This window comes from Alligator mississippiensis, chromosome 1, assembly GCF_030867095.1.
Source record: "Alligator mississippiensis isolate rAllMis1 chromosome 1, rAllMis1, whole genome shotgun sequence".
Classification (NCBI taxonomy): Eukaryota; Metazoa; Chordata; order Crocodylia; family Alligatoridae; genus Alligator; species Alligator mississippiensis.
This window is the reverse complement of record NC_081824.1, coordinates 202,685,500-202,698,073: the sequence shown is the minus strand read 5'-3', so window position 1 is coordinate 202,698,073 and position 12,574 is coordinate 202,685,500. Positions and strand designations below refer to the sequence as shown.

Here is a 12,574-nt window from a genome sequence, read left to right as displayed (position 1 = left end):
AATCCAACTATGGTTTCTACCAGCACTAGTTCAGTTCTAGTGGCTTTTGTAGCACAGAGCTATTATGAAACATACTAACTGAGGAATACTGCTATACTGTTGGTGTTCGTGTGCCTGTCAAAAGCTTTATTGGAAAGATAAAATCACAAATGACAGACATGGATTGAACATCCAGCCAACCTGCCTTCAAGGACCTAGCTAGAGACTGATGTGTAGGTAGCATTCAGCTCAAGGAGGCTATGCATCATGATGATGATGATACGATTGAACTTTATCATGCAGAATATGAGCAGCATCTTAACTGCTATGTGGTATTATTCTGCCCTTAAAAGAGCTTAGAAAAGAGCCTGCCTCAGGAAAGCTAAATTTCTCTTCAAAGTTTTTGGCCCACGTGAATTTTATCCATTGCATATAGCATATCATATGCCTATGTGGCATACCTTAATTTTTTTTTTTTTTTGAGTACCATTATGGAGAAATATAAAGCAATGGAATGTTTTGAAAAATAGTGTCACCCCCCCACCCCCCAAGGGTATGTATATTTCCACCCTCTGGCTACATCCAGACAAGCGTGGCTGTGTGGTATGTGGTGCTGCACACCTGTCTGCAGTGCCACACACCACACAGTCAGGCATTCCCCGTGCTGCAAGGTACCAGCACACAGTTTATTTTTTACCCCAAGAGATTCCGGGGTAAAAATAAACTCACATGAAAAAAAGGGGGAGCAGCGCATGTGGGGACAGGGCATGCCACCCAAACCTGGAGCCTTGCTGCCCAAAGCCACACTTCAATGGGCAGTCAGGCTCCGAGCAGCAGGATCGCTGCAGCTGCAGCTCCCCAAGGCCCCAGGACCCTAGGTAAGGCTGCTGGAACAAGCACAGTTGTTGGCCTCAACCTCTCCTACCCGACCTGGGGTAACCTGATGTGCACCAGAGGGTGCGTGGCACAGGCGTTCCCTAGGGACAAGTAGCAGCAGCATAAAGCGTGCCACTGCTTCTTGTCCCTGGGGAAACAAATGTCCGTGCTCGTGCGGACATGTCCAGGGGAAGAGATTTGTTTGCAGTCTCTTCCATGCAAATTCTCCCGGCATCTTGAGATGAAAAATCCCTGTCTATGTTCAAGCTGCTGTTCAGACCAGGCAGAGAAAATGTGGCAATGTGACATCAAGAAGGAGCAGTTCAGTTGAGCCCAGATTCCTTTATCCCATCCTTACAATTAATTTTTTTTCCAAGTTATTAGCTTCTCAGTGATAAACCCTCATGACTGTTCCATTATGACAACGAGCCAAATCCACGTCTTTTCTTGTCTTGCGTATATTTATCTTGTAAAGTGCTCATCAGATCGTGGGTGGTGCCAGGGGCCCCAAGTTCCCATTGGGTCAGATCTTGAGTTCTTTATTCATTTTTTATTCAGGCGTTGGTCAACAAATTTACATTGATTTCACCAACTTCTTTGGGAGCGGACTTGAGTAATGACTGTATAAAAGCTAAGTAAAGGTCTTAAAGTTTAACTTATTGTTTCCCCTGGTAATTATGCAGTGTTGAGCACACAGCATTTTGCAGGCCCTAATGCTTGGTCACTGGGGCTCTGAAAAGGACCTTTTATGTATTTAGTCAAAGAAACAAAGTGTAAAAAGAAAGTGAGACTTTAGTCTCTAATTCACAGTGCAAATTTTCAGTTCCGTGTAAATAATAATTCAGATCTCTTAATGCTGTAGTCATGGGTACATATTGAATATGATAAAAAGAGATTTTTTTTCACTTAACAGTTTATTTTAAAATTCATGCCTCTACAACAAAGTCCCTCAGTGACAACTGGACCCAAATCAAGTTGAAGCTTCTGACCTCAGCTAGACTTATGATTGAAAATGTTAGGGTATATGTAAGCGGAGAAAGTATGAAGATAATATGAAAACATGGAAAAGGTGTTGATGTTTTGTATGATGTTTTCAATGTAGATGGCGAAATTAATGCCTGCAGTTATCCATGTATAAATAAATATATTTATATTGATCCATATTATAAATGCTTTACCCTCATTAATGAACAACAATTTGTACAAACAGTCTCGTTGGATTCAATGGGACTGCTCATGCAAGTAATTACTCACCAGTGGGAGCAAGGAATTTACAGTCGAGCCTGATGTAATATAAAGTATTGTTCAAATGTAGCCCTGGAGGAGACTGGTTACTAACTCTTTGTTTCTGCTAAAATCAGTATTTTATATCTGACTTTTTATACAAGTTTAAAAAAGCACTTCACTTTTATTAAAAGGGCAGATTTTATTTTTGAGTTTTCTGTATTTTCAGGCTTTAGGTTGTTTGTTGTATATTAGAATATATAGCTCTATAAAACCACCACTTAGTGCTGTTAAACATCCAATGCACTGCCTTTTTCATAGTGAAAATAAATGCTAAAATACTGACATAACATGGGAAAAAGTGGTGTAGTACTGAAGGATAATGTGTGTAATATGTTAACACAATATTGAGATGAACATGGTCAAAATATAAAGTAGTTGGTACATTGTTTTCTTTGAGTGAACCATTAAAATGTATCATATTTGACTTCCAAGTCATAAATATTGAAAAGCTTTGCAGTGAGACACAATAATAGATAGACTAAATGGGTACTAAGCAAAATATTTATCTGTTTAATACTATATGGGTAAGCAGATGTCCTTGAGTTGCTGCCAGGCTGTACTAAAATGAACACAGTATATCAGAAAGATGAATTTTACAAACAAGTAGGACTTGAGAGACTTAAGCCATTAAAAACCATTACTGTATCTTGACCACTAGCACTTTATTACCGTAAAAGCCACATTTTCAAGGTTAAGAATTTCAAAGGACTGAATGGACTTTTTTCACCCTAAACATTATGCATCTTTATGGAGTACATAAAAAAATGTAGTAAAGTATGCAGCTAAGGGGTGCAAAGTGCTTGTTCCAGAACTTAATTCAATCTATGAGTACTATAGTGAAGGTATCGATAGTCTAATTTCATTGCTTTTAATTTAGTGGAAGTGATGATATGTTCCAAACAAAGCAATGCCATAAACTAGAAAGAAAAGGAAGATGACTATTTTTCAGTGACACTGTGCTGAAAGAATAGCAAAAACGCTGTAAAATTTGTCGGAGAATATAAAAGCCTTTGTGAAGTAGGTGAATTAGTTTTCTTCTGTTGCTGCTTAGCAGATCTGAAACTGATATCAAGCAGGATGGTTTTGAACAATCACATAGGTGGTTTATGGGCTTTAATAGTTAATGGAGGAGGTTGGACAATAAGCTAGTATCAATCGTTGTGTAATGAATATTACATTATTATATTTGTCTTCCTTGAAATATAAACATTAAATGTCCTATTCTCCAATGGCTTTTGACCCATTTTTTCATAATTAACACAGGAAATTAAAAAAGTGACTTTTTGTAGTTTAGACAAAGGCAGTTCTGTATTCATCAATACAGATTAATTAGCCTTTTTATCAGATGCTCACCTGGTATGTGCGGTCACAGAAGGGATAGGCAGTAAGGCAAAAGGGGAGTATCTGCTAGGCAAGCCATGTGCCCAGTTAATTAAAAAGAAGTCATATTTGTAAATTTAGTTTCTTCTAAGCGGTGTCATGAATATACCTTGATTTATTGTGCTTCTCATATTCTGATTTTGGTATCATTGCCGCAGAAGTATACAGTAGTGTAGTATAACTAGCAGTGGGCAGCTGGGGCATGAGTCCCAGTTGCCAAGGTAAGGGAAGTGCTGGCAAAAGGAGTCAGAGTAACACTTGGGGAGAGGCTCGGTAGTGACCACAGGGATGGGGCACAGAAGTTGCTTCCAACCTTATCTACTCCTCCTAGGAGACATGACTGCTATGGGGGAAGTGCTGCTGAATTCAGTGTTGTGGCATCCCAGTGGTAACAGGATTTGGCACTGACTGCTGCAGTGACCCCGGAGATGGTTCCTGCATTTAACCCCCTGGCTGTTGGCTATGCTGATACCTTCCCCTTCTCCACCCCTCCATAGCAGTGTCTCCTGTGGGTGGGTGGGGAGCCAGTGTGAGGCTGATGAGGGGGGACAGGGGTTACTGGTGTTTGTGTTCACATTCAGATCTTACTTGTAATGCCTACAGCCATGTAAGATGAATGGCTCTTCAGTTTATTGGATGGACAATATTTTAAGAAGAGTATATTTTTTTTCAAAGAACATCAACAGAGTCTGTGGCTCATTAGATTCGGGGACTTAATTTTGAAGCATTATAGGCATTAAGACTTTTTATCATCACTTAGCTGGTTATCTTTTTCTGCATTTTTCTGCTCAACAAACACATCTGTTACATGAAGAAAAGGCAGATTTTAATCTTCATGTATCTTTTGTACTGTTCTAAAAGTGTCTTCTGTAGTGCTGAATTTGCACATAGAGTTATTTACCTATATATTTTCTTAAAGTCTTATTCAGGGCCTGATCTAATGCCAATGAAGGAGTCAATAGATAGACTGCACTGACTCCAATGAGCTTTGGGTCAGGCCTTTAGTCCTGTAGTACCATAGCAGCTATCATTTGGGGAATTAATGGTGCGTATTCCATATGAAAATCCAAAATGTTTCACACTCTATATTGTTTATATTGTTGGAGTTATGAAGTAATACCAGTACCAAACTGCAGAAATGTCTGTACTGTAAAGAGTAGCATTAGCTCATTAATGTTAACTTCATCATTCCACTGTGGTGATTCAGCCAATGTTATGCAACACTTTATAGTTGCAAAGGAATGAACTTGGTAGAAAATGACCTTTCACTGTTTGCCACACCGATGACAACCTGCGTCTGTGTCCATCAGCAAATGCTTTTATGACACAGTCTATGACATCACTATTTCACATACTCAGGAATACCGTGAAGCAAAATTCTGGCGTCTTATAATTTAAACAGAACCTTAGGTACTAGGGCTACAACTCAGACTTCTTTAGTTTGTCCTCCTAGAGAACATTTGCAGTACAAGTTTCTTTGCAATGGCTACGAGTTGGCAGTTTGCCATCAAGAGACTTTGAACTACATTTTAGGAGTTCTGTTATAAAACAAGTGTTACAGTTTTATCAAGGCCATTGCATGCAACAAAACCATTATGATAAAACAGGCTTTAAGACAACCCCCATCTCTAAAAAAAAAAAGCCATTACAGGTGAAGTTATACATTACACCTGGACCAGGGGTACGTCTACCCCTGGAGGTACTTTGAAAGGTCCCGGGGGTTATGCCGGGGCAGGCGGGGACAGAGCGCAGCCACCCTGCACCGGTAACTCGCAGGTTGTGGGGGCAGGGCTGGGGCAGGGTGAGAGCAGGGCTGCACAGATGCTGCGCTGGTGCTGCTCACCACGCCCCCAGCTCTGCATTTGGCTGCTTGCCACCCTCCTCCCGCCCCTCCCCCGAGGGTACACTTACAAAAAGGGGTCTGCTGGGGTATACTTATTAGAAAAGGTTGAAAACCCCTGACCTAGACCATACTAAAAGCTCTTAAAGCATGAGTGTCTGCAGATTAGAGCCTGTTAATTGGTGCTAAGTGCCTTCTGAGCATTGCAAAGTTATGCAGCTTCAGGTGAGGGTAAGTGCACATTTAAAATTAGAAACAGTATGTGAAGTTTTTTGTTATTGGAAGCTCTTATAATTTTGAGAACTTTATGCATTATGAGTTAGGCAAATAAAACACGACTTGTGTAGACTACTTCTATTATCTGTTGTGTCCTGAAAAGATGAGTGAGCCATGCTGTTTTGCTTTCATTTGTTATCACTCATGTGATAAGAGGTAAACCTTATACTTGTTTAAAAAAAAAAAAAGTTGTCTTGCTATGCTTTGTATGTTTGGCTTAACTATGCAGAATGACCTGTTGTGTCTTGCATAGCATTTTCATCACAAGGTTAAAAAATGGGGCTTCATCTTGAGTATGGAGCTTCATCTTGAAATAAGTTGGGTTACATTATTTGTTTCCCACATGGGTCTGATTCAGAAATGCAGTTATATGTGTGTTGTGTTTCCATCTCTGTTTAACAGATTATATTACCATAAGCTTATTGTATTTTTCCTAGAATGGAGATGCATTCCAAAATTATGATTGGGGACCTACTGAATTTGTGACTTTGCAGATTCTCTAAAATACGACATTGCCTGCAAATCTGTGGAATCCTGTCCTTCACCACTACTTGGCTGTGAGGGCTGCCTATTATGTGGCCCTGCCCCTCTCCACCAGTCAGTGGTGAGGGATGGGGCTGCATGATGGATAGCCCTTGCTGCCAATCAGTGGTGAGGGGCAGGGCCACCAGGGCCCCTTGTCCAATCAGAGGCATGGGGGCCCTGCCATGCTGCACCCATGAAATGGCTGCCTGAGCTCACATTCTGCCTGTGAAATTGGGGGGCAGCCCCCCTGAATTAGGTAGGTCCCTGGTTATGACCCGTAAAAGCTCTGGGAAAATATGTGCGATTATATTGGCTCCGTTCAATAAAAAGGCCAATGTTAGGTTGCTCCAATGTTTAGTTTGGAAACAAATTTATGACACCTTGAAAATGAAATATAGCTTTGTTTCATTTTAGCAATTTAGTTGCTTTAAAAAGAATATTGATTCATGTAGAGCACACATTTTGTCATGTGGTTTGCCACTGGTACAAGTGAACTAATTGGCTTTATTTTCTGTTTTACAGCGGGAACAACATATATCTTTAGCAAAGGTGGTGGACAAATCACTTATACGTGGCCTCCGAATGATCGGCCAAGCACTCGTGCAGACAGACTGGCAATAGGGTTTAGCACTGTTCAAAAAGAAGCTGTTTTGGTACGAGTGGACAGTACTAGTGGGCTCGGAGACTATTTAGAGCTTCATATCGTAAGTATTATCAGCAAATACAAGTTATTTCTATGTATGTCTTGATTGATCCTATGCTTTTTCATTCTATTACAGTTGATCATATATGTAAAGTTTACACAATTATAGGGTCAATAATTAATTAAAGGATAATGAGTTATAGCAAGCGTGGCCAACCTGTAGCATGCATACCGCAAGTGGCATAGGCAACTTTTGTGTAGTATGTAGCAGGTCAGGGAAGGGACAAGTAGCACAGTGGAGATAGGGCAGAAAGCAGAGCAGCAGGTCAGGCAGGGGAAGGGAACTGCAGTGGTACTTAGGGGAATCTGTGGCTCATTTGTGGCATGCCTTCCAAAAAGGTTGTTCCCCACTCTCTTATTATGTATAGCAGTGTATAGAAACTTCAGAAAGATTCAAAATACCTAGTGCTTTATATAGCTGTTTCAATTAAAAAGTTGCACTGTAACATCTGCATAAACATAGCAGTTTTTTGGCAATCTAATTATATGAAACAGGACTTCGCAATGTCATAGGAAGGTACATTAGTCTTGGAGGATTTCAGCTGAAATCTGTTGGGGGAATTACAGTGATCACAATTGAATGTACTCATTGCTGATAATGAAAGGAGTCGACTGGTTTCATCGTTGCTGTGTAGTGATAAATTTTCAGTAGAAAACACAGTTGTCACACTAGGAAATCTAAAAAAGTAATTTTAGTTGCCTTAAAGCAAATAAGTAGCAATCAAAACTGAAGGCATCTGGGTTTTATGGCAACATAAATAAATGATCAGTTGAGATAGTTAACTAGGGCAGTATAAAATTTTGTTGTTTAGATTAATCTCAACTTTGCTTGATTTTGATTTAAGAGCCTTGCTACTTCTAGGAACAAGATTAGTTCCTCTTGAAAGAAATTACTTATTGATCTATATCCAATTATACTTTTACCCTCCAAAAACATTCTGCAGTGATCATTTCCAAATCATACAGGGCAGTGCTACTAAATTACAGGGACTACAACATTCAATCTTCCCCCTCACCTGCTGGATTTCTGTAAAGGCTTTTTCACATTCTGGACTGAGATTTCTTTCATTTACTGTTTGAATTAAATAAATGAAGAATGAAACCCTTAAATGAAATGTTATGGTTTTCCAAAGCCCTTTCTTACTGACCAACTCATTTATCCAATTGTTTGAATGTGTGCTGCAATCTTGGTTTCAAAATGTGAGTAAATAGACTCTGAAATGCCAAAAGGGCCAAGCTTTAAGGTGTTTCAAATCAAGCTCTGGGTTGCTAACGAGAATCAAGAAGTTTGTCTTCCAGTTCCAAAGTTGTCATCAGGTGCCCATACTCCTCTTCCCTTTAAAGTTATTAGCAAAACTTCCATTGACTTAAGAAGGATATTGTTACAACTAGCTTCTATTGCATTCCAGTCTGAAACAGGATTTCCAGGGTGTCCATTGCTTTCTAATCACTGTATTGTCTTTTTCAGTATTAGAATAGGAACTACAGTTATTGCAAATTCTGCTAAAGTCCTAAAACATCAGTCTTCCAAGTACAAAGCATAAATAGTCTTTGTCAATCATGAGTAATATTTAAAAAATACATTGAAGTTGCAAATAATGTTGCCTCCAAAGTAACTAATTTTCTAATGCTTACCTTATTTTAACAGATGATTATAAGAAAGCAAATGAGCATTTTGCTAGAGATCAAAAATTTTAACTATGCTGTACAAATGTGTTGGTGTGCCAGTCAATGGTGTAGTAAAACATATGACATACGAGCTAAAGTTGGATATTTATGATTCCATGAAATCAGTGCAATAAAACCATATATATTATCATGTTCATTAGTTAAACCAGCCTCAATGAAAAAAACAACCCAACCTGGAAATATCAAGCAACACAAAGCACCCTTAGTAGTTGGTAGCATTGAGTTTTTTATAGTTTTTTAAATATGCCAGGTGTATTTAAATTAAATAAGTGTGCTTTCAGTATTTGCTGTTACTTCCTTGTGCTTGCTTTAGGACATAACTAGAGGAGTAGAAAAATTGAACCTAAGTACAAATCTGTTTTTGGCCTTCATTGATAAATTATCAATGGGAAGATCTATCCCTTTTGCATAGAATGAGGCTTTATGTTGTGGCTTCGTTCCTCCTTACTCCAAACTCAGTGAAGAGTGCTGCTCGGATTCAGGGCAGCATATTGAGGAAATGGATAAGCTAAGAGGAGCTTGGGATAGACCCCTCCCCACCCCCCCCTTGAAACTTAGAGCAAAAATCTTATGCAGTCAGCATATTCTCCTTCATTTTGGGGAGTCCCCAAAGGATGCTGTCAGATGCAGAAATTCTGTTAGCACAGGTCCATTAAATGTTTCTAGCCTCCTTCTTATCTCCTTCAGATTTGTGTCTTTGGGAGCCCCTGTACAGACTGTTCTATGTGATTGCAAAAGCTGTGGGGTAGACCTTGCTCAGATATCCACCTCTTTAACCCATTTTGTGGGGAAAGTACTCAATTACTTCTTGCAGTTGACAAGTTTTTAAGAACCGTTGTACCATTGAATAATTTTAGAGGAAGGTTAAAATCCTACTGGGTTATCATTACCTGCTACCTGATAGAAATCAGTATATATTTAAAAAAAAATTGCATACAGTGGTTTCAGAAGCACCCTGGAAAACTAGAAAGCCAATAGGACTCAGGCACTTTGGACATAGTCACACATTCACTTCCAGCGTTTGCAATTCATTGCAATATTGGGATGTATTAAAGTTAGCATGTTTCAGGAGGCCTAATTCCTTGTATGAGTTCAAGATAATCCTTGCCTGGAAGGGACCAGGTGGCTCTGAAGTGCTACAGTAGCACTTAATATGCACTAAACTCTCTGAACATGCATTTGCTCATGTTTTACCTGCATAATGTGTTAAGTTGAACATGTGACACCACCCTTTAGAAAACTTGAGTACTACTTCAGTTCACTCTGGTATTAGGAAATGTTCATGATTATAAAAATGTGTGCATAAAAAGTGTGTATGCACCTTATCTTCCATTCATACATTATATTTGAATTAGAGCTTTGTTCAGCATACTGAAAGATAAATCATCTGCAATGGTGGCAGAATGAGGGCCTTATGCTATTTAAAGTTCTGTTTTGCAGTGAGGTTGAGACACCTATAAGAAAATTGAAATGTTTAATAATCAAGTAAAATGCACATGGGGGACAGAAGAGTTCAATGCTCTGCATAACTTTGTACAAGTACCACCTGATATGTTACCATAGGTATGTACAGCAAATAAAATTTGGCCTAAAATAGATTAAACCTAAGGATAATAGATTTGCATGAGTATTTGACTAAATGCCTGCATTATTATTAGAGGCATAAATATACATAGATCTCTAGCTCTTTTTTTATACCAAGTATATTGCTGTAACACAGTAATCTTCTTATATTTAATGCCTCAAGTTCAAAATTTAAAGCAATGTGGTTTTTGTGTCTTGTATCGAACATCAGAATTTTACCAAGTAGAGTATTAGCATTTATGAGCCACCCTAATGACAAATTACTAGATGTATTTGGAGTTTAGCACGAAAATAGGTAAGGAGATTTGGAACTATGGCTTTTAGTAAAAAATGTTAATGTCAAGTTCGTGAAATAGGTTAGACTAATATGCCAGAGAGTGGCACTTGACATGTAACATTTCAGAATGGAAGATGATTAAATAAGTGCTTTTAAAACTTTTAATTCTGATATCCGCAGAGGAGAATTACAAGTCTTATTAGGGAAATTTAGTTTGTGTTTGCCCTGCATATTATTTTGTTTACTTTAAGATGTTGTAAACCTAATAATGAAACCGAGCTCGTAAGAGAGTCTGATTTAGAAAATTGCTACTTATCTGAATCAAGGTTCATTATTAAGCTAAAAACACAATTTTTAAAAAGTAATAATTTCACCTACCAAAATAACCATTGTTAATGCAGTTAATATTTCAAATATACAGTCTCTGACTCCTCTTTCTCCCTGTGCCCCATATTTAACAGTTTCAAGCTAAATATTTTAAACTTCATTCCTACTTCAGGCAAGTTATGCAATCTGTGTACATTTTTGCACCTTGATTTTAAAGGAAAGCATATTAACGTGATGAAAAGAACAGCAGTCACTTTCACACATGCAAAGTGAAGTGGAGCACCTGCACAGTCTTTACTGGGAGCTTAGGTCTGAAGTGCCAGAAAAAGCAGGTGTCATGTACATACCTCAGACTCTCTCTGTTCATTTCCCTGTGGTCACTTCCTTTACCTGTTCCCAGAATAAAGTGCTTCCAGCCCTGGGCTTCATTACAGTTGCTTGGGCTTCAGTGTAGTTCCTTTTTTTTTTCTCTATTTAGAATTATCTGTATCGACCTATTCAGCTGAAGAAAACCATCCCTCTTTTGTATATTAGCTCTCTCCATCTAAGTAAAGTTAGATATTCAAAAACAAAACCTCCTCTTCCTTGAATTGCGTTTCAGAGTTACTCAGCTGTTGTCCACAGCTCTTGCTGGTAGCTCCTGTTTTTCTCTAGGTGCTCTACCTGAATAAATTAGTAAGTCCTTGTCTTTTTCTGTCCAGGCCTCCTTCACCACTAACAGGGAAGGTAGATGTTGATGCACTCTATCTCCCTTACCAACATCTCTTGCTGTGACATCCTACAGTTCTGAGTTTTTGCCTAGACAATTTTCCCGTAGCATACTGAGAGCTTAGTAGCAAAGTAGCACTAGACTAAGATGTTGCCTTAAAGGGCTACCTATTAGTATGGCCTATGTGACAGTGTTGCTGACATAGTAATGTGCCATTCTCCAGTGTGAAGCATCGCTGCTACTTGTGAAGGAAAAAAAAATAAAAACAGATTTCCAATAACAAGATTGATCTGTATGTCTACATTGCTTTCAATAACATTTATGTGACCTTTTATACATAAGGGAGGTGAAAACTATACCAAAAGCTGTATACCAAAAAAAAGCATTCCCTGTACAAGATAGATTCCAAGAAGGACAGAGTTAGAAGTCTTGCATCTTCTTTTGCTAATCATTACTTTTGTAGGTGTCTGAATACACTGAGAGAGACAGGCAACTATTATATGATAATCTCAAATTCTACAAGTGGTAATGCATAATTTATTTGGAAAGAGAAAAGATAGAATATTTTAGTATTCTACCTTTTTTTATGGAAAATGATGGTCTTTTAGAAATACAGAGTAAAGTGATACATAAAAAACCCAAATTCTAATGGGTGTTGTTGATGTGCTTCAAGTAGGTAAAATATTATGCCCTGATAATAATCAGACACAAATTCTAAAGTACAAATTCTAAGTGCTCAGTATTAATCTAATTACTCTTTAAGTTGAAATAAATGATTTGACTGATTTTATTGGGAGCAAGGTGAGGAAAGCGCTGCATGCTTTTGAAAAGCACACCCTAAGCTCAGAAACAAATATTTTTAAAATGCATCTAGATTCAAGGGAGGTTACTGGGGACTGTAAAGTAGTATTATTTCTCTCTCATTTTAAAAAAAGATTAAGAAATAGATTTTTAGAAAGATATGGATCAATAAGATTAATGATGTACGCTAAGAAGTCTTGGAAGCTATATTAAGGGATGTGGTGGCATGTTGTGTGGAAAAATGTGGTTTGATTAAGGACTGCCAATATGGATATAAGCAAGGGAAGTCATGCTTAATTAACCTGAAATTCTCTAAAGATG

At 38.3% G+C, this 12,574-nt stretch overlaps 1 protein-coding gene across 21 annotated transcripts in view; it reads left to right on the top strand.

Annotated features, from left to right (window-relative positions):
- NRXN1 (neurexin 1) overlaps window positions 1-12,574 on the top strand; it is a 1,201,358-nt gene that overhangs the window by 845,319 nt on the left and 343,465 nt on the right. For all 21 annotated transcript variants that reach the window (XM_019497420.2, XM_019497419.2, XM_019497417.2 and 18 more), the window contains one exon: window positions 6,686-6,867. In XM_019497420.2, coding sequence (XP_019352965.1) covers window positions 6,686-6,867 — 182 coding nt within the window. The remainder of the gene's footprint in view (window positions 1-6,685; window positions 6,868-12,574) is intronic.